This window comes from Coregonus lavaretus (genome assembly GCF_964263955.1).
Source record: "Coregonus lavaretus genome assembly, chromosome: 7".
In the NCBI taxonomy this organism is placed as follows: domain Eukaryota; kingdom Metazoa; phylum Chordata; class Actinopteri; order Salmoniformes; family Salmonidae; genus Coregonus; species Coregonus lavaretus.
Window position 1 is genome coordinate 35976072 of NC_139994.1, and position 21329 is coordinate 35997400.

The 21329-nt window shown below is 42.4% G+C and overlaps 1 protein-coding gene across 1 annotated transcript; it reads right to left on the reverse strand.

Moving 5' to 3' along the window:
• Nucleotides 1-199: 199 nt before the first annotated feature.
• LOC311131983 (26S proteasome non-ATPase regulatory subunit 4-like) lies at nt 200-17502 on the reverse strand. The gene is made up of 10 exons (XM_084165135.1): nt 17452-17502; nt 15993-16133; nt 15632-15746; nt 15389-15475; nt 15071-15139; nt 7904-8119; nt 7646-7748; nt 7321-7455; nt 6955-7013; nt 200-824 (listed from the first exon to the last, which is right to left on the reverse strand). The coding sequence occupies exons 1-10, from the start codon at nt 17475-17477 to the stop codon at nt 651-653; spliced, it is 1125 nt and encodes a 374-aa protein (XP_084021261.1). The 5' UTR covers nt 17478-17502; the 3' UTR covers nt 200-650.
• Nucleotides 17503-21329: the final 3827 nt, after the last annotated feature.

The following is a 21329-nucleotide window of genomic DNA, read 5'->3' on the forward strand; positions in this document are numbered from 1 at the left end:
ATTTCTAAATGGAAACACAAACCTGGTCTACAGTTTGTATACAATAAAACCAGATATGTTATCAAGATATGTTAATTCTTGCCACAATAGATCACACACACCGCTCTCTTATTAAGCTTTCCTGTTCTAGCTATTTGGGGTTGAGAGGGGAGTGGGGACTGGGCAAGCAATCAATGAGACAGGCATACATACCAACAAGCATCATCCATCATTTTTATTGCTATAGAAAAAACAAAGGAAAAAAAGGAGGATACTGTTTAGTTTACATTGCCAGTCAGTCAGCGAGTCAGTCAGTGAAGATGGGGTAAATCAGTGGGAAACCGGAAAAGATGGATATTCCATTTTTAGATTGTATGCCGATATGACAATCCTACCCAATTCCATGACAGTAAAGACAGATGGCATCCCGGTTTGGTCTTATTGTCTGGTCTGTTTGTGTGTTTCTTGTGGATGTTGTCGACTGTCCATCATCAGTAAGTCATGTCATGCATTAGTGTCCGTCCAACTGTCTTCCTGTCTGTAGCCTTGCATTAGTCTGTCGGTGTCAACTACCCTACCAGAGCCCTGTCAAAAGTAGTGCACTATTTAGGGAAAAGGGTGCCATTTCGGACGCAACCCATGTGTGTCGTCAATTTGTCTGTCCCCGTGCCTCATTTCTTCTTCTCCTCGTCCTTCTTGCGGTTAGGCTTCGGTGGGCCTGTCTGGGAGGCCAGTGAGCCCATGGCGTTTCGGATGGCCTCATTGTTAGGGTCGACACCTGGCAGGTTCTCCAGGACGCTTTGGAGGAACTCTGGGTCCTGCATCACATCATAGTCATCCTCCTCCTGAGGAAGAGCCACAAGGCACATCATTAATAAGGCCACTGATTATATATTCTGTTTGTTGTCAGCACCATTTCGGCAGGTCAAATTCCTGGTACATGTACTTAGCAAATTAAGGTGATTCTGATTGGAAGGGAGATGGAGAACTTACACATGAATGAGATAAAACAAATACAATTTTATTTGCCACATGCGCCAAATACAACAGAATATATACAGTGAAATGCTTACTTACAAGCCCTTAACACTTATTCTTCTTAACTGCATTGTTGGTTAAGTAAAACAATAGATAAGTACAAAAAAAATAAAAAATAAAGAGCAGCAGTAAAATAAAATAACAGTAGCGAGGCTACAGTTGAAGTCGGAAGTTCACATACAGTGGGGAAAAAAAGTATTTAGTCAGCCACCAATTGTGCAAGTTCTCCCACTTAAAAAGATGAGAGAGGCCTGTAATTTTCATCATAGGTACACGTCAACTATGACAGACAAAATGAGAAAAAAAAATCCAGAAAATCACATTGTAGGATTTTTAATGAATTTATTGGCATATGATGGTGGAAAATAAGTATTTGGTCAATAACAAAAGTTTCTCAATACTTTGTTATATACCCTTTGTTGGCAATGACACAGGTCAAACGTTTTCTGTAAGTCTTCACAAGGTTTTCACACACTGTTGCTGGTATTTTGGCCCATTCCTCCATGCAGATCTCCTCTAGAGCAGTGATGTTTTGGGGCTGTCGCTGGGCAACACAGACTTTCAACTCCCTCCAAAGATTTTCTATGGGGTTGAGATCTGGAGACTGGCTAGGCCACTCCAGGACCTTGAAATGCTTCTTACGAAGCCACTCCTTCGTTGCCCGGGCGGTGTGTTTGGGATCATTGTCATGCTGAAAGACCCAGCCACGTTTCATCTTCAATGCCCTTGCTGATGGAAGGAGGGTTTCACTCAAAATCTCAAGATACATGGCCCCATTCATTCTTTCCTTTACACGGATCAGTCGTCCTGGTCCCTTTGCAGAAAAACAGCCCCAAAGCATGATGTTTCCAACCCCATGCTTCACAGTAGGTATGGTGTTCTTTGGATGCAACTCAGCATTCTTTGTCCTCCAAACATGACGAGTTGAGTTTTTACCAAAAAGTTATATTTTGGTTTCATCTGACCATATGACATTCTCCCAATCCTCTTCTGGATCATCCAAATGCACTTCAGACGGGCCTGGACATGTACTGGCTTAAGCAGGGGGACACGTCTCGCACTGCAGGATTTGAGTCCCTGGCGGCGTAGTGTGTTACTGATGGTTGGCTTTGTTACTTTGGTCCCAGCTCTCTGCAGGTCATTCACTAGGTCCCCCCGTGTGGTTCTGGGATTTTTGCTCACCGTTCTTGTGATCATTTTGACCCCACGGGGTGAGATCTTGCGTGGAGCCCCAGATCGAGGGAGATTATCAGTGGTCTTGTATGTCTTCCATTTCCTAATAATTGCTCCCACAGTTGATTTCTTCAAACCAAGCTGCTTACCTATTGCAGATTCAGTCTTCCCAGCCTGGTGCAGGTCTACAATTTTGTTTTTGGTGTCCTTTGACAGCTCTTTGGTCTTGGCCATTGTGAAGTTTGGAGTGTGACTGTTTGAGGTTGTGGACAGGTGTCTTTTATACTGATAACAAGTTCAAACAGGTGCCATTAATACAGGTAACGAGTGGAGGACAGAGGAGCCTCTTAAAGAAGAAGTTACAGGTCTGTGAGAGCCAGAAATCTTGCTTGTTTGTAGGTGACCAAATACTTATTTTCCACCATAATTTGCAAATAAATTCATAAAAAATCCTACAATGGGATTTTCTGGATTTTTATTTCTCAATTTGTCTGTCATAGTTGACGTGTACCTATGATGAAAATTACAGGCCTCTCTCATCTTTTTAAGTGGGAGAACTTGCGCAATTGGTGGCTGACTAAATACTTTTCTTCCCCACTGTACACTTAGGTGGGAGTCATTAAAACTTGTTTTTCAATCACTCCACAAATTTATTGTTAACAAACTATAGTTTTGGCAAGTCGGTTAGGACATCTACTTTGTGCATGACATAAGTAATTTTTCCAACAATTGTTTACAGACAGATTATTTCACTTATAATTCACAATCAATCACAATTCCAGTGGGTCAGAAGTTTACATACACTAAGTTGACTGTGCCTTTAAACAGCTTGGAAAATTCCAGAAAATGATGTCATGGCTTTAGAAGCTTTGATAGGCTACTTGACATAATTTGAGTCAATTGGAGGTGTACCTGTGAATGTATTTCAAGGCCTATCTTCAAACTCAGCACCTCTTTGCTTGACATCATGGGAAAATCAAAAGAAATCAGCTTCACATGTCTGGTTCATCCTTGGGAGCAATTTCCAAACGCCTGAAGGTACCACATTCATCTGTACAAACAATAGTACGCAAGTAGAAACACCATGGGACCACGCAGCCATCATACCGCTCAGGAAGGAGACGCGTTCTGTCTCCTAGAGATTAACGTACTTTGGTGCGAAAAGTGTAAATCAATCCCAGAACAACAGCCAAGGACCTTGTGAAGATGCTGGAGGAACAGGTACAAAAGTATCTATATCCACAGTAAAACGAGTCCTATATCGACATAACCTGAAAGGCCGCTCAGCAAGTAAGAAGCCACTGCTCCAAAACCGCAATAAAAAAGCCAGACTACGGTTTGCAACTGCACATGGGGACAAAGATCGTACTTTTTGGAGAAATGTACTCTGGTCTGATAAAACAAAAATAGAACTGTTTGGCCATAATGACCATCGTTATGTTTGGAGGAAGAAGGGGGATGCTTGCAAGCCGAAGAACACCATCCCAACCGTGAAGCACGGGGGTGGCAGCATCATGCTGTGGGGGTGCTTTGCTGCAGGAGGGACTGGTGCACTTCACAAAATAGATGGCATCATGAGGAAGGAAAATTATGTGAATATATTGAAGCAACATCTCAAGACATCAGCCAGGAAGTTAAAGCTTGGTCGCAAATGGGTCTTCCAAATGGACAATGACCCCAAGCATACTTCCAAAGTTGTGGCAAAATGGCTTAAGGACAACAAAGTCAAGGTATTGGAGTGGCCATCACAAAGCCCTGACCTCAATCATATAGAAGAGTTGTGGGCAGAACTGAAAAGGTGTGTGCGAGCAAGGAGGCCTACAAACCTGACTCAGTTACACCAGCTCTGTGGGTGAAGTTAAAGTGACTATGCATAGATAATAAACAGAGTAGGAGCAGAGTAAAAGAGGGGATGGGGTGAGGGGACAATGCAAATAGTCCGGGTAGCCATGATTAGCTGTTCCGGAGTCTTATGGCTTGGGGGTAGAAGCTGTTAAGAAGCCTTTTGGACTTAGACTTGGCGTTCCGGTACCGCTTGCCGTGCGGTAGCAGAGAGAACAGTCTATGATTAGGGTGGCTGAAGTCGTTGACAATTCTTAGGGCCTTCCTCTGACACCGCCTGTTATAGAGGTTCTGGATGGCAGGAAGCTTGGCCCCAGTGATGTACTGGGCCGTACGCACAACCCTCTGTAGTGCCTTGCGGTCGGAGGATGAGCAGTTGCCATACAAGGCAGTGATGCAACCAGTCAGGATGCTCTCGATGGTGCAGCTGTATAACTTTTTGAGGATCTGAGGACCCATGCCAAATCTTTTCAGTCTCCTGAGGGGGAATAGGCTTCGTCGTGTCCTCTTCACGACTGTCTTGGTGTGTTTGGACCATGATAGTTTGTTGGTGATGTGGACACAAGGCACTTGAAGCTCTCAACCTGTTCCACTGCAGCCCAGTCGATGAGAATGGGGGAGTGCTCAGTCCTCTTTTTTTATTACTGTAGTCCACAATAATCACCTGTGTCTTGATCACGTTGAGGGAGAGGTTGTTATCCTGGCACCACACGGCCAGGTCTCTGACCTGTCTCATCGTTGTCGGTGATCAGGCCTACCACTGTTGTGTCGTCGGCAAACTTAATTATGGTGTTGGAGTCGTGCCTGGCCATGCAGTCATGGATGAACAGGGAGTACAGGAGGGGACTGAGCACGCACCCCTGAGAGGCCCCCGTATTGAGGATCAGCGTGGCAGATGTGTTATTGCCTACCCTTACCACCTGGGGGCGGCCCGTCAAGAAGTCCAGGATCCAGTTGCAGAGGGAGGTGTTTAATCCCAGGGTCCCTATGGTGTTGAACGCGGAGCTGTAGTCAATGAATAGCATTCTCAGGTAGGTGTTCCTCTTGTCCATGTGGGAAAGGGCAGTGTGGAGTGCAATAGAGATTGCATCATCTGTGGATCTGTTGGGGCAGTATGCACATTGGAGTGGGTCTAGAGTTTCTGGGATAATGCTGTTGATGTGAGCCATGACCAGCCTTTCAAAGCACTTCATGGCTACAGACGTGAGTGCTACGGGTCTGTAGTCATTTAGGCAGGTTATCTTAGTGTTCTAGGGCACAGGGACTATGGTGGTCTGCTTGAAACATGTTGGTATTACAGACTTAGTCAGGGACATGTTGAAAATGTCAGTGAAGACACTTCCAGTTGGTCATCGCATGCTCGGGAGTACGCGTCCTGGTAGTCCGTGTGAATGTTGCCTGCTTAAAAGTCTTACTCACATCGGCTATGGAGAACGTGATCACAGTCATCCGGAACAGCTGATGCTCTCATGCATGCTTCAGTGTTCCTTGCCTCGAAGCGAGCATAGAAGTGATCTAGCGCGTCTGGTAGGCTTGTGACACTGGGCAGCTCGCGGCTGTGCTTCCCTTTGTAGCCCTGCCACATCCGACGAGCGTCAGAGCCGGTGTAGTACGATTCAATCTTAGTCCTGTATTGACTCTTAGCCTGTTTGATGGTTCGTCGGAGGGCATAGCGGGATTTCTTATAAGCGTCCAGGTTAGAGTCCCGCTCCTTGAAAGCGGCAGCTCTACCCTTTAGCTCAGTGCGGATGTTGCCTGTAATCCATGGCTTCTGGTTGGAAAATGTACATACGGTCACTGTGGGGAGGACGTCATCAATGCACTTATTGATGAAGCCAGTGACTGATGTGGTGTCCTCCTCAATGCATTCTGAAGAATCCCGGAACATATTCCAGTCTGTGCTAGCAAAACAGTCCTGTAGCTTAGCATCTGCGTCATCTGACCACTTCCTTATTAACCCAGTCACTGGCGCTTCCTGCTTTAGTTTTTGCTTATAAGCAGGAATCAGGAGGATAGAATTATGGTCAGATTTGCCAAATGGAGGGAAGGGAGAGCTTTGTACGCGTCTCTGTGTGTGGTGTAAAGGTGGTCTAGGTTTTTTTCTTCCCTCGCTGCACATTTAACATGCTGGTAGAACGGATTTAAGTTTCCCTGCATTAAAGTCCCCGGTCACTAGGAGCGCTGCCTCTGGATGAGCGTTTTCCTGTTTGTTATGGCCTTATACAGCTCATTGAGTGCACTCTTAGTGCCAGCATCGGTTTGTGGTGGTAAATAGACAGCTACGAAACATATAGATAAACTCTTGGTAAATAGTGTGGTCTACAGCTTATCATGAGATACTCTACCTCAGGCGAGCAAAACCTTGAGACTTCCTTAATATTAGATTTCGTGCACCAGCTGTTGTTTACAAATATACACAGACCGTTCTATCCTGCCGATGTAGCGTATATCCCGCCAGCTGTATGTTATCCATGTCGTTGTTCAGCCACGACTCAGTGAAACATAAGATATTACAGTTTTTAATGTCCGTTTGGTAGAATATCCGTGATCGTAGGTCGTCTATTTTGTTTTCCAATGATTGTACGTTGGCTAATAGGACTGATGGTAGAGGCAGTTTACTCGCTCGCCGTCGGATCCTTACAAGGCACCCCGACCTACGTCCACGATATCTCTGTCTCGGTCTCATGCGAATGACAGGGATTTGGGCCTTGTCGGGTGCCTGTAGAATATCCTTCGCATCCAACTCGTTAAAGAAAAAATCTTGTCCAATACGAGGTGAGTAATCGCTGTCCAGTGACTAAATCGAGAAAGGGCATGTTTCGTAAACTGCAACTGGGAAATGTTTGTGGACAGACACCACACGACTCTATTGAATAACAAACTATATAGTTTCTGATTTCATTGATCATGCAAGTTACCTACCTTGGCAGTTTCAGTGTCCATGGGGGCACCTGTGTCCATAGCCATCGCATCTCCATACTCTAATCACAGGGACGGTTGGCAGGGAACGGAGGGAGAGAGTCAAAATAAAATACAATTTATATATCATATGGAAACTCAATATGTATCTGGCAATGTCAAGTGGCCGCATCTGTCCCTTTGTTTTGGTTTGCGGTGTGTCAGTGTAACTATGACAGTCCAGGTCATTGGTAGGTCCCAAGCTTTAAAACAAAACGGTCAAAAAAATACCTACCTATGGTCCATTTTTAATCATCCACACCGCAATGTGTGTGTGTGTCAGTGGGTGTTATTCAGAAAGCATGAGTGTGGATGGTGATTATAACCCACCCTCTCCGGCCAGGGACATCCGCATGGCGTATGCAATCTGCTCCTCCTCTGTCATATTGCTGAAGTCAGGCAGAACTGCAGCACCACCCGTCTCAGGCTGAGACACTGACATCTTTAGCAGGGCCTCCTCGGATTCTGAGAGAGCGAGTCAATTCAACCATTATACAGTGCAAACATCTGTATTCTCTTCTTTTATACCCTACATACTTTAGAAATTAGAATGGTTAGGCATAAATAATACATCAGACAAAGCGATACACAAAACCTACTCACTACATATACACACACACACACACATATCTATCCCTACCCTCCCTCTCCTTACCGTCTGCTGTGGTTGTGGTGACATCGGCTGCAGAAGCAACAGCCACCCGGCGAGCCTCCTCCTCCTGCCTCTGTCTCTGCTCCTCCATGGACACACGCAGAGCCTGAGTACAGAGGGACACGCGGTTAGAGTTTGAGGCCAGAGAAACTGTATGCTGGTAACTCTGGTTCACTGACTATGTCACTCTGGATAATAGCATCTGCTAAATGACCTAAATGTAAAAAATGTCACTTTAAAGGAACCCTATTGCCTTTTTACCAGAGCAAGCTCGGGGTCGGCACTGGGGTCCACGCCAAACTCAAAGTCGCTGGCGCCCAGGCCCATCATGGAGCCTCCCTCTCCAGCCAGGATGGGGGAGGAGAGCAGGGCGTCAGCCAGGCTAGGCCCTGGGGGTACAGTCACCAGGTGGGAGCCCGTCCCCTCCTTCCCATTCAGAGTGTTGATAAAGGCGGTCAGCTTCTCCGTATTGAACTCCTGGAGGAAGATGGAGGGAGAGAGACACAATAGAGAATATGGGAGAAGGGGAGGGAGAGAATGATCCATTCAGAAGTTAATACTGTATTATCTATGAAAACGTATAAAATAAATGTATGTATTTAGCTCGGACTGGAAACAAGCAGGAATTGTGTTACTCTCACACACACACCCTTTGGAAAGTATTCAGATCCCTTGACTATTTCCACATTTTGTTAGGTTACAGCCTTATTCCAAAATTGATTAAATAATTTGTTTTCCTCATCAATCTACACACAATACCCCATAATGACAAATCGAAAAAAGGTTTAGAATATTTTGCAAATGTACTATCATGAGTTAGTACTAAATTATTCCATGTGTTATTTCATAGTTTTGATGTCTTCACTATTATTTTACAATATCGAAAATTGTAAAAATCATGAAAAACTCTTGAATGAGTAGGTTGTCCAAACTTTTGACTGGTACTGTACACACATACACACAGTAGAAGTCGGAAGTTTACATACACCTTAGCCAAATAAGTTTAAACTCAGTTTTTCACAATTCCTGACATTTAATCCTAGTAAAAATTCCCTGTCTTAGGTCAGTTAGGATCACCACTTTATTTTAAGAATGCGAAATGTCAGAATAATAGTAGGGAGAATGATTTAATTCAGCTTTTATTTCTTTCATCACATTCCCAGTGGGTCAGAAGTTTACATACACTCAATTAGTATTTGGTAGCATTGCCTTTAAATTGTTTAACTTGGGTCAAACGTTTTGGGTAGCTTTCCTCAAGCTTCCCACAATAAGTTGGGTGCATTTTGGCCCATTTCTCCTGACAGAGCTGGTGTAACTGAGTCAGGTTTGTAGGCCTCCTTGCTCGCACATGCTTTTTCAGTTCTGACCACACATTTTCTGTAGGATTGAGGTCAGGGCTTTGTGATGGCCACTCCAATACCTTGACTTTGTTGTCCTTAAGCCATTTTGCCACAACTTTGGAAGTATGCTTGGGGTCATTGTCCATTTGGAAGACCCATTTGTGACCAAGCTTTAACTTCCTGACAGATGTCCTGAGATGTTGCTTCAATATATCCACATAATTTTCCTTCCTCATGATGCCATCTATTTTGTGAAGTGCAAAGAGGCACTGAGTTTGAAGGTAGGCCTTGAAATACATCCACAGATACACCTCCAATTGACTCAAATTATGTCAATTAGCCTATCAGAAGCTTCTAAAGCCATGACATAATTTTCTGGAATTTTCCAAGCTGTTTAAAGGCACAGTCAACTTAGTGTATGTAAACTTCTGACCCACTGGAATTGTGATACAGTGAATTATAAGTGAAATCATCTGTCTGTAAACAGTTGTTGGAAAAATTACTTGTGTTATGCACAAAGTAGATGTCCTAACCGACTTGCCAAAACTATAGTTTGTTAACAAGAAATTTGTGGAGTGTTTGAAAAACGAGTTTTAAATGACTAAGTGGATGTAAACTTCCGACTTCAATTGGACATACATACATATATACAGTGGGGGGAAAAGTATTTAGTCAGCCACCAATTGTGCATGTTCTCCCACTTAAAAAGATGAGAGAGGCCTGTATTTTTCATCATAGGTACACGTCAACTATGACAAACAAAATGAGAAAGAAAAAATCCAGAAAATCACATTGTAGGATTTTTAATGAATTTATTTGCAAATTATGGTGGAAAATAAGTATTTGGTCACCTACAAACAAGCAAGATTTCTGGCTCTCACAGACCTGTAACTTCTTCTTTAAGAGGCTCCTCTGTCCTCCACTCGTTACCTGTATTAATGGCACCTGTTTGAACTTGTTATCAGTATAAAAGACACCTGTCCACAACCTCAAACAGTCACACTCCAAACTTCACTATGGCCAAGACCAAAGAGCTGTCAAAGGACACCAGAAACAAAATTGTAGACCTGCACCAGGCTGGGAAGACTGAATCTGCAATAGGTAAGCAGCTTGGTTTGAAGAAATCAACTGTGGGAGCAATTATTAGGAAATGGAAGACATACAAGACCACTGATAATCTCCCTCGAACTGGGGCTCCACGCAAGATCTCACCGCAGGGGGACACGTCTGGCACTGCAGGATTTGAGTCCCTGGCGGCGTAGTGTGTTACTGATGGTAGGCTTTGTTACTTTGGTCCCAGCTCTCTGCAGGTCATTCACTAGGTCTCCCCGTGTGGTTCTGGGATTTTTGCTCACCGTTGTGATCATTTTGACCCCACGGGGAGACCTAGTGAATGACCTGCAGAGAGCTGGGACCAAAGTAACAAAGCCTACCATCAGTAACACACTACGCCGCCAGGGACTCAAATCCTGCAGTGCCAGACGTGTCCCCCTGCTTAAGCCAGTACATGTCCAGGCCCCTCTGAAGTTTGCTAGAGTGCATTTGGATGATCCAGAAGAGGATTGGGAGAATGAATCATTTGGTCAGATGAAACCAAAATAGAACTTTTTGGTAAAAACTCAACTCGTCATGTTTGGAGGACAAAGAATGCTGAGTTGCATCCAAAGAACACCATACCTACTGTGAAGCATGGGGGTGGAAACATCATGCTTTGGGGCTGTTTTTCTGCAAAGGGACCAGGACGACTGATCCGTGTAAAGGAAAGAATGAATGGGGCCATGTATCATTAGATTTTGAGTGAAAACCTTCCATCAGCAAGGGCATTGAAGATGAAACGTGGCTGGGTCTTTCAGCATGACAATGATCCCAAACACACCGCCCGGGCAACGAAGGAGTGGCTTCGTAAGAAGCATTTCAAGGTCCTGGAGTGGCCTAGCCAGTCTCCAGATCTCAACCCCATAGAAAATCTTTGGAGGGAGTTGAAAGTCTGTTTTGCCCAGCGACAGCCCCAAAACATCACTGCTCTAGAGGAGATCTGCATGGAGGAATGGGCCAAAATACCAGCAACAGTGTGTGAAAACCTTGTGAAGACTTACAGCAAACATTTGACCTGTGTCATTGCCAACAAAGGGTATATAACAAAGTATTGAGAAACTTTTGTTATTGACCAAATACTTATTTTCCACCATAATTAGCAAATAAATTCATTAAAAATCCTACAATGTGATTTTCTGGATTTTTTTTCTCATTTTGTCTGTCATAGTTGACGTGTACCTATGATGAAAATTACAGGCCTCTCTCATCTTTTTAAGTGGGAGAACTTGCACAATTGGTGGCTGACTAAATACTTTTTTCCCCCACTGTATATACACACACACACACACGTATAAATACACTACCGGTCAAAAGTTTTAGAACACCTACTCATTCAAGGGTTTTTCTTTATTTTTACTATTTTCTACATTGTACAATAATAGTGAAGACATCAAAACTATGAAATAACACATATGGAATCATGTAGTAACCAAAAAAGCATTAAACAAATTGAAATATATTTTATATTTGAGATTCTTCAAATAGCCACCCTTTGCCTTGATGACAGCTTTGCACACTCATGCAAAACACCAGTCTCAACGTCAACAGTGAAGAGGCGACTCCGGGATGCTGACATTCTAGGCAGAGTTGCAAAGAAAAAGCCATATCTCAGACTGGCCAATAAAATAAAATAAATGAAGATGGGCAGTCTGAGATATGGCTTTTTCTTTGCAACTCTGCCTAGAAGGTCAGCATCCCGGAGTCGCCTCTTCACTGTTGACGTTGAGACTGGTGTTTTGCATGTACTATTTAACGATGCTGCCAGTTGAGGACCTGTGAGGCGCCTGTTTCTCAAACTAGACACTCTAATGCATTTGTCCTCTTGCTCAGTTGTGCACCGGGGCCTCCCACTCCTCTTTCTATTCTGGTTAGAGACAGTTTGCGCTGTTCTGTGAAGGGAGTAGTACACAGCGTTGCACAAAATCTTCAGTTTCTTGGCAAGTTCTCGCATGGAATAGCCTTCATTTCTCAGAACAAGAATAGACTGACGAGTTTCAGAAGAAAGTTCTTTGTTTCTGGCCATTTTGAGCCTGTAATCGAACCCACAATTGCTGATGCTCCAGATACTCAACTAGTCTCAAGAAGGCCAGTTTTATTGCTTCTTTATTCAGCACAAGTTTTCAGCTGTGCTAACATAATTGCAAAGGGTTTTCTAATGATCAATTAGCCTTTTAAAATGATAAACTTGGATTAGCAAACACAACATGCCATTTGAACACAGGACTGATGGTTGCTGATAATGGGCCTCTGTATGCCTATGTAGATATTACAAATCAGCCGTTTCCAGTTACAATAGCCATTTACAACATTAACAATGTCTACACTGTATTTCTGATCAAGTTGATGTTATTTTAATGGACAACAAAAATGCTTTTCTTTCGAAAACAAAGGACATTTCTAAGTGACCCCAAACTTTTGAATGGTAGTGTATGTACACACACGGAAAGTATTCAGACCGCTTCACTTTTTCCACATTTTGTTACAGCCTAATTCTAAAATTGATTAAATAATTTGTTTTCCTCAATCTACACACAATACCCCATAACGACGAAGCGAAAAAAGGTTTAGAATTTTTTGCAAATGTATTACAAATAAAAAAACTGAAGTACCTTACTTACATAAGAATTCAGACCCTTTGCTATGAGACTCGAAATTGAACTCAGGTGCATCATGTTTCCATTGATCATCTTTGAGATGATTGGACATGATTTGGAAAGGCACACACCTGTCTATATAAGGCCCCATAGTTAACACTGTATGTCAGAGCAAAAACCAAACCATGATGTTGAAGGAATTGTCCCTAGAGCTCCGAGACAGGATTGTGTCGAGACATAGATCTGGGGAAGGGTACCAAAACATTTCTGCAGCGTTGAAGGTCCCCAAGAACACAGTGGCCTAGAGCTGGCCGCCCGGCCAAACTGAGCAATCGGGGGAGAAGGGCATTGGTCAGGGAGGTGAGACTGGGAGACTAGTCAAGATAGAGGGAAAGATGAACGGAGGAAAGTAGAGATCCTTGATGAAATCCTGCTCCAGAGCGCTCAGGACCTCAGACTGCAGCAAAGGTTCACCTTCCAACAGGACAACGACCCTACGCACACAGCCAAGACAACGCAGGAGTGGCTTCGGGACAAGTCTCTGAATGTCCTTGAGTGGCCCAGCCAGAGCCCGGACTTGAACCCGATCTAAAATCTCTTGAGATACCTTAAAATAGCTGTGCAGCGACACTCCCCATCCAACCTGAGAGCTTGAGAGGATCTGCAGAGAAGAATGGGAGAAACTCCACATATGCAGGTGTGCCAAGCATAGCGTCATACCCAAGAAGACTCGAGGCTGTAATCGCTGCCAAAGGTTCTTCAACAAAGTACTGAGTAAAGGGTCTGAATACTTACTTATTTCTAAAAACCTGTTTTTGCTTTGTCATTATGGGGTAATGTGTGTAGTTTGATTAGGAAAAAAACAATTTAATCAATTTTAGAATAAGGCTGTAACATAACAAAATGTGAAAAAAGTCAAGGGGTCTGAATACTTTCCGAATGCACATACATACACTACCACTCAAAAGTTTGGACACACCTACTCATTCAAGGGTTTCTTTATTATTATTATTTTTTACATTGTAGAATAATACTGTAGACATCAAAACTATGAAATAACACATGGAATCATGTAGTAATCAAAAAAGGTGTTAAATCAAAATATATCTTATATTTGAGATTCTTCAAATAGCCACCCTTTGCCTTGATGACAGCTTTGCACACTCTTGACATTCTCTCAACCAGCTTCATGAGGTAGTCATCTTCAATGCATTTCAATTAACAGGTGTGCCTTCTTAAAAGTTAATATGTGAAATTTCTTTCCTTCTTAATGTGTTTGAGCCAATCAGTTGTGTTGTGACAAGGTAGGGGGGGTATACAGAAGATACCCCTATTTGGTAAAAGACCAAGTCCATATCATGGCAAGAACAGTTCAAATAAGCAAAGAGAAAGGACAGTCCATCATTACTTTAAGACATGAAGGTCAGTCAATACGGAACATTTCAAGAACTATGAAAGTTTCCTCAAGTGCAGTCGCAAAAACCATCAAGCGCTATGATGAGACTGGCTCTCACGAGGACCGCAACAGGAATGGAAGAACCAGAGTTACCTCTGCTGCAGAGGATAAGTTCATTAGAGTTACCAGCCTCAGAAATTGCAGCCCAAATAAATGCTTCACAGAGTTCAAGTCACAGACACATCTCAACATCAACTGTTCAGAGGAGACTGTGTGAATCAGGCCTTCATGGTCGAATTGCTGCAAAGACACCACTACTAAAGGACACCAATAAGAAGAAGAGACCTGCTTGGGCCAAGAAACACGAGCAATGGACATTAGACCGGTGGAAATCTGGAGTCCAAATTGGAGATTTTTGGATCCAACCGCCATGTCTTTGTGAGACATGGTGTGGGTGAACAGATGATCTCCACATGTGTAGTTCCCACCGTAAGCATGGAGGAGGAGGTGTTATGGTGTGGGGTGCTTTGCTGGTGAAACTGTCTGTGATTTATTTAGAATTCAATGCATACTTAACCAGCATGGCTACCACAGCATTCTGCAGCGATACGCCATCCCATCTGGTTTGGGCTTAGTGGGACTATCATTTGTTTTGCAACAGGACAATGACCCAACACACCTCCAGGCTGAAAGCATTCCAGGTGAAGCTGGTTGAGAGAATGCCAAGAGTGCGCAAAACTGTCAAAGGCAAAGGGTGGCTATTTTAAGAATCTCAAATATAACATACACTTGGTTACTACATGATTCCACGTGTTATTTCATAGTTTTGATGTCTTCACTATTATTCTACAATGTAGAAAATAGTACAAATAAAGAAAAACCCTTGAATGAGTAGGTGTCCAAACTTTTGACTGGTACTGTATGTATGTATGTATGTATGTATGTATGTATGTATAAATAATTGGGCTAATTAAAAATACTGGCATAAGGAAACAATTCTTACCTCTTCCCCAAAATTGATAATATCCACATTGACCTTCTCTTTCTTCAAGCGCTTGGCCATTTTAACAAGCTGTGGGGGCGATAGATTGGGAGAGGGAGAGAAATACCAGTAACCGTGGTGACAAGCTGCATGTCTATTGTTGAAAACACACCTTGTGTGGGACCAGCTATACCGTACATGAATTTTATACAAATATTGCATGTGACAGAGAATAGTACCATTGTGAGAAAAATTACATAACACTCTGTTAGGCTAGTTGCTACATCAAAGTGAGAGAAATATATTTTTTGAGAAGACACTGGTAGGTGGCAAACTCACATCCTTGTCACTGTCTTCCACAGGGCTGCCCACAAAGGCAATTATCCTCATCTTATGGTTCTTCCCCTGTCTGTGCTTTAGGGCCAGCTACACAGACACAGAGAAAAACCCATTATGCATGAACACACACAACACTAGCCTGCTCAATTGTACACTTTGTGTAACTCAGAATATTGAAAATAAAATAATAATTAGGCTTATGACATTTTCAAAGACATTTCCTGCAGGGGTAATGACACTCACATGGGCCACCCGGATGCCAGTGCAGAAGCAGATCTTGCCTTTGGGTTGGATAGCGTGCAGTTTGGACAGGATGCGGCCCGTGTCCGGGGTCAGCGTGGTCAAAACCTCACAGTTACTGCAGTCAAACATAAAAAGTCAAACCAAACAGCATTAAAACAGGGACTGTGTCAGTCAAGGCATCAGTTTCCATCTAAACACCACTATTTGACATCAGAGGACTCCAATTTATTTTACAGGCCACACAGTTCAATTTGTCTCAGACTCAATGTTCCGGATGAAACACTCGTTTCAGAATAGTTTTGTTCTCCCAGTTCTCAGTCAGACAACTCATATTTTGAACACACAAAAAACACAAGCTTACTTAGCCATCGAGATGAGGCCGACATTGTTCTCAGGGTTTGCCCGAGTTTTGGAGTGACAGACGATGTTGACCGCATCTTGCTGGGCTTGTAGTCTAGTGGGCAGGAAGTCTCCATTGCGCATATACTCACTATTGTCCACACTGGAGATGAGAGAGGGACATAAATGAGTCTGACTGAAGAACATAGCAGCATTAACCATTCTGATAATGCTAAGTAGAGTTGGGATGATAAACTGAAAATGATCGACACTGATCATACCAATCACTTATTGCAGGCATTTTGCTGATAACGTTAATTACGATAAGTAGCCTATACTAGAGAATTGTGAAGTTTGAAATGAAATAAGTGTGCTAATATGGGTGATTGTTAATGGGACAATTGATGGCTACTACAACCATCAAACTACTGGTAATAGTAGTTTAAATTATAATTTTAAAATGCACATGAATGTTTTAGACTTATCGTTCCATTTATCATCGCATCAATTCAGGCAATGTATAGCGATATGCACCTGTTTTCACAATGGTGACACTGCAAAATGTAAAAGGGTAGCTAATGAAAGATAATGTAGACCGCTAGAGAAATTAACAAATGCCATTCTTATGCCTATCTGGACTGTGCAGACAAGAATAGTTTGGATGGCAGTTGAAACGTTCAAGATAAATTGGTCATGTGAACATGTAGGATACAATGGCAGCGCCTGCCCCCCTTTAGAACGCTGGCCTCGGATCAAATTGAGAGACCGGGGTAATAAATATTCACAGGGCCAGGGACTCTAGCCAAGTAGGTAGAGCACCCAGAAATATTACATTTGTAAAGAAGCATCCGGAAATATGAAGAACAACTAGGCTGAATAAATTGCAATCAGAGACTGAAACTGTTAGCTACAGGTAGCTTAGTGGTTAAGAGCGTTGTGCCAATAACCGAAAGGTCGCTGGTTCTAATCCCCGAGCCGACTAGGTGAAAAATCTGTTGATGTGCCCTTGAGCAAGGCACTTAACCCTAATTGCTCCTGTAAATCGCTCTGGATAAGAGCGTCTGCTAAATGACTAAAATGTAAATCTAATGTCTGTCTTGCAAGCAACTAACGTTAACGTTAGGCAAGTGCTGTTGTGATTAGCATATAAGATAAAGCTAAATGGCAGGCAAAGCTAGTTAATAACATTATATATTAGTAGGCAAACGGGCACCATTGTTACCCATTTGTTCAAAGTGACAAGTATGTGATAATGAAAAGTGTTGACGAATTGTGCCCCTTGATGCATCAACGTTAGCTACCTAGCTAATGACTCAGCCAGGACAGTCAGTCCAGTAATCTCCCTATTTCACTGGTTTAGCTAGCATCAACAATTTTACCCCAAGAAGTATACAATTGCGTTGTCATTTCCTACCCTTCATTGTATAACGAAATCCTTTATGAAACAGATATAAATCAAACAAGATGTGTGTTATTCTTACCAGACCATAGTACTTTCGAGACCCATTTTGAAAACTTTCTGGTCGCTCTCTGACGACAATATAAGAACGTCGCTGTCTATTGGACAGAAGAGGTTAACAAGAAATGTGATTGGCTAATAGATGTTTTAGCGGTCAACGTCACGAAGACGATGTGCAGAAGTCCGTGAGTTGTTTTAATTCTGGATGGCCAAATAGCTACCAACAATGACAAGGAACTGCCTGCCATGCGGGGAATCGTAAGTGACTCGTTTCAGCTAGTTTCATTCTTGTTCTTGATACCATGTCTTGTTTTGACTGATTTCATGTCAATGCTATTATGGGCAACTGCAATATAGTTTACATGTTGTCAACAATCTAAGCCAAGTCTGTTTTGCCCCATAGTTGCGCACACGTCGGTTTTGTTACTATACAACCAACCCATCTATGGCACTTCATATCAAAGACCCTTGATTTTTTCTGATACCCAAATGTATAATCATTCCTCCAAGCATATTCATCATAAAATGTTGAATAATATAAACAGCACATAATGTAAATTATGCAAAAATATTTTCCCTACATCATATCTTACAAGACAGAATTATTAATTATTCTTTAATGAATTCAGGTAGGAATACATTATGAAAACATGCCAGTTTTTGCAATTGACAGCATATAAAAAGGCATTTCTGTGATTCCTATATATATATATATATATACTACCGGTCAAAAGGTTTAGAACGCCTACTCATTCAAGGATTTTTCTTTATTTTTACTATTTTCTACATTGTAGAATAATAGTGAAGACATCAAAACTATGAAATAACACATATGGAATCATGTAGTAACCAAAAAAGTGTTAAACGAATCAAAATATAATTAATATATTTGAGATTCTTCAAATAGCCACCCTTTGCCTTGATGACAGCTTTGCACACTCTTGGCATTCTCTCAACCAGCTTCATGAGGTAGTCACCTGGAATGCATTTCAATTAACAGGTGTGCTTTCTTAAAAGTTAATTTGTGGAATTTCTTTCCTTCTTAATGTGTTTGAGCCAATCAGTTGTGTTGTGACAAGGTTATGGTGTGGGGGTGCTTTGCTGGTGACACTGTCTGTGATTTATTTAGAATTCAAGGCACACTTAACCAGCATGGCTACCACAGCATTCTGCAGTGATACGCCATCCCATCTGGTTTGGCCTTAGTGGGACTATCATTTGTTTTTCAGCAGGACAATGACCCAACACACCTCCAGGCTGTATAAGGGCTATTTGACCAAGAAGAAGAGTGATGGAGTGCTGCATCAGATGACCTGGCCTCCACAATCCCCCGACCTCAACCAAATTGAGATGGTTTGGGATGAGTCGGACCGCAGAGTGAAGGAAAAGCAGCCAACAAGTGCTCAGCATATGTGGGAACTCCTTCAAGACTGTTGGAAAAGCATTCCAGGGGAAGCTGGTTGAGAGAATGCCAAGAGTGTGCAAAGCTGTCATCAAGGCAAAGGGTGGCTATTTGAAGAATCTCAAATATAAAATATATTTTAATTTTTTTGGTTACAACATGATTCCATATGTGTTATTTCATAGTTTTGATGTCTTCACTATTATTGTACAATGTAGAAAATAGTAAAAATTAAGAAAAACCCTTGAATGAGTAGGTGTTCTAAAACTTTTGACCGGTAATGTGTGTGTGTGTGTGTATATATATATATATATATATATATATATATATATATATATATATATAGTACCAGTCAAAAGTTTGGACACACCTACTCATTCCAGGGTTTTTCTTTATTTTTACTAGGTCATCTGATGCAGCACTCCATCACTCTCCTTCCTGGTCAAATGGCCCTTACACAGCCTGGAGGTGTGTAGGGGCATTGTCCTGTTGAAAAACAAATGATAGTCCCAAACCAGATGGGATGGCGTATCACTGCAGAATGCTGTGGTAGCCATGCTGGTTAAGTGTGCCTTGAATTCTAAATAAATTAGACAGTGTCACCAGCAAAGCACTCCCACACCATAACACCTCCTCCTCCATGCTTTATGGTGGGAAATACACACGCAGAGATCATCCGTTCACCCACACCGCGTCTCACAAAGTCACGGCGATTGGAACCAAAAATCTCAAATTTGGACTCCAGACCAAAGGACACATTTCTACAGGTCTAATGTCCATTGTTCGTGTTTCTTGGCCCAAGCAAGTCTGTTCTTCTTATTGGTGTCCTGTAGTAGTGGTTTCTTTGCAGCAATTCGACCATGAAGGCCTGATTCACGCAGTCTCCTCTGAACAGTTGATGTTGAGATGTGTCTGTTACTCGAACTCTGTGAAGCATTTATTTGGGCTGCAATTTCTGAGGCTGGTAACTCTAATGAACCTATCCTCTGCAGCAGAGGTAACTCTGGGTCTTCCATTCCTGTGGCGGTCCTCATGAGAGCCAGTTTCATCATAGCGACTGCACTTGAATAAACTTTAAAAGTTCTTGAAATGTTCCGTATTGACTGACCTTCATGTCTTAAAGATGGACTGTTGTTTCTCTTTGCTTATTTGAGCTGTTCTTGCCATAATATGGACTTGATCTTTTACCAAATAGGGATATCTTCTGTATACCCCCACCTTGTCACAACACAACTGATTGGCTCAAACGCATTAAGAAGGAAAGAAATTCCACAAATTAACTTTTAAGAAGGCACACCTGTTAATTGAAATGCATTCCAGTTGACTACCTCATGAAGCTGGTTGAGAGAATGCCAAGAGTGTGCAAAGCTGTCATCAAGGCAAAGGGTGGCTATTTGAAGAATCTCAAATATAAAATATATTTGGATTTGTTTGACACTTTTTTGCTTACTACATGATTCCATATGTGTTATTTCATAGTTTTAATGTCTTCACTATTATTCTACAATGTAGAAAATAGTAAAATAAAGAAAAACCCTGGAATGAGTAGGTGTGTCCAAACTTTTGACTGGTACTGTATACAGTGAGGGAAAAAAGTATTTGATCCCCTGCTGATTTTGTATGTTTGCCCACTGACAAAGAAATGATCAGCATATAATTTTAATGGTAGGTTTATTTGAACAGTGAGAGACAGAATAACAACAAAAAAATCCAGAAAAACGCATGTCAAAAATGTTATAAATTGATTTGCATTTTAATGAGGGAAATAAGTATTTGACCCCCTCTCAATCAGAAAGATTTCTGGCTCCCAGGTGTCTTTTATACAGGTAACGAGCTGAGATTAGGAGCACACTCTTAAAGGGAGTGCTCCTAATCTCAGCTTGTTACCTGTATAAAAGACAACTGTCAACAGAAGCAATCAATCAATCAGATTCCAAACTCTCCACCATGGCCAAGACCAAAGAGCTCTCCAAGGATGTCAGGGACAAGATTGTAGACCTACACAAGGCTGGAATGGGCTACAAGACCATCGCCAAGCAGCTTGGTGAGAAGGTGACAACAGTTGGTGCGATTATTCACAAATGGAAGAAACACAAAAGACCTGTCAATCTCCCTCGGCCTGGGGCTCCATGCAAGATCTCACCTCGTGGAGTTGCAATGATTATGAGAACGGTGAGGAATCAGCCCAGAACTACACGGGAGGATCTTGTCAATGATCTCAAGGCAGCTGGGACCATAGTCACCAAGAAAACAATTTGTAACACACTACGCTGTGAAGGACTGAAATCCTGCAGCGCCCACAAGGTCCCCCTGCTCAAGAAAGCACATATACAGGCCCGTCTGAAGTTTGCCAATGAACATCTGAATGATTCAGAGGAGAACTGGGTGAAAGTGTTGTGGTCAGATGAGACCAAAATCGAGCTCTTTGGCATCAACTCAACTCACCGTGTTTGGAGAAGGAGGAATGCTGCCTATGACCCCAAGAACACCATCCCCAC

What these genes read in the sequence shown, in the direction of transcription:
- LOC311131983 (XM_084165135.1), bottom strand. Translation starts at nt 17,477, where the DNA reads ATGGGTCTCGAAAGTACTATGGTCTG. An exon ending in CTCGAAAGTACTATGGTCTG is followed by an intron (nt 16,134 to 17,451) that starts GTAAGAATAACA and finishes TCTCATCTCCAG; the next exon opens with TGTGGACAATAGTGAGTATA. An exon ending in TGGACACTGAAACTGCCAAG is followed by an intron (nt 825 to 6,954) that starts GTAGGTAACTTG and finishes GCTCTTCCTCAG; the next exon opens with GAGGAGGATGACTATGATGT.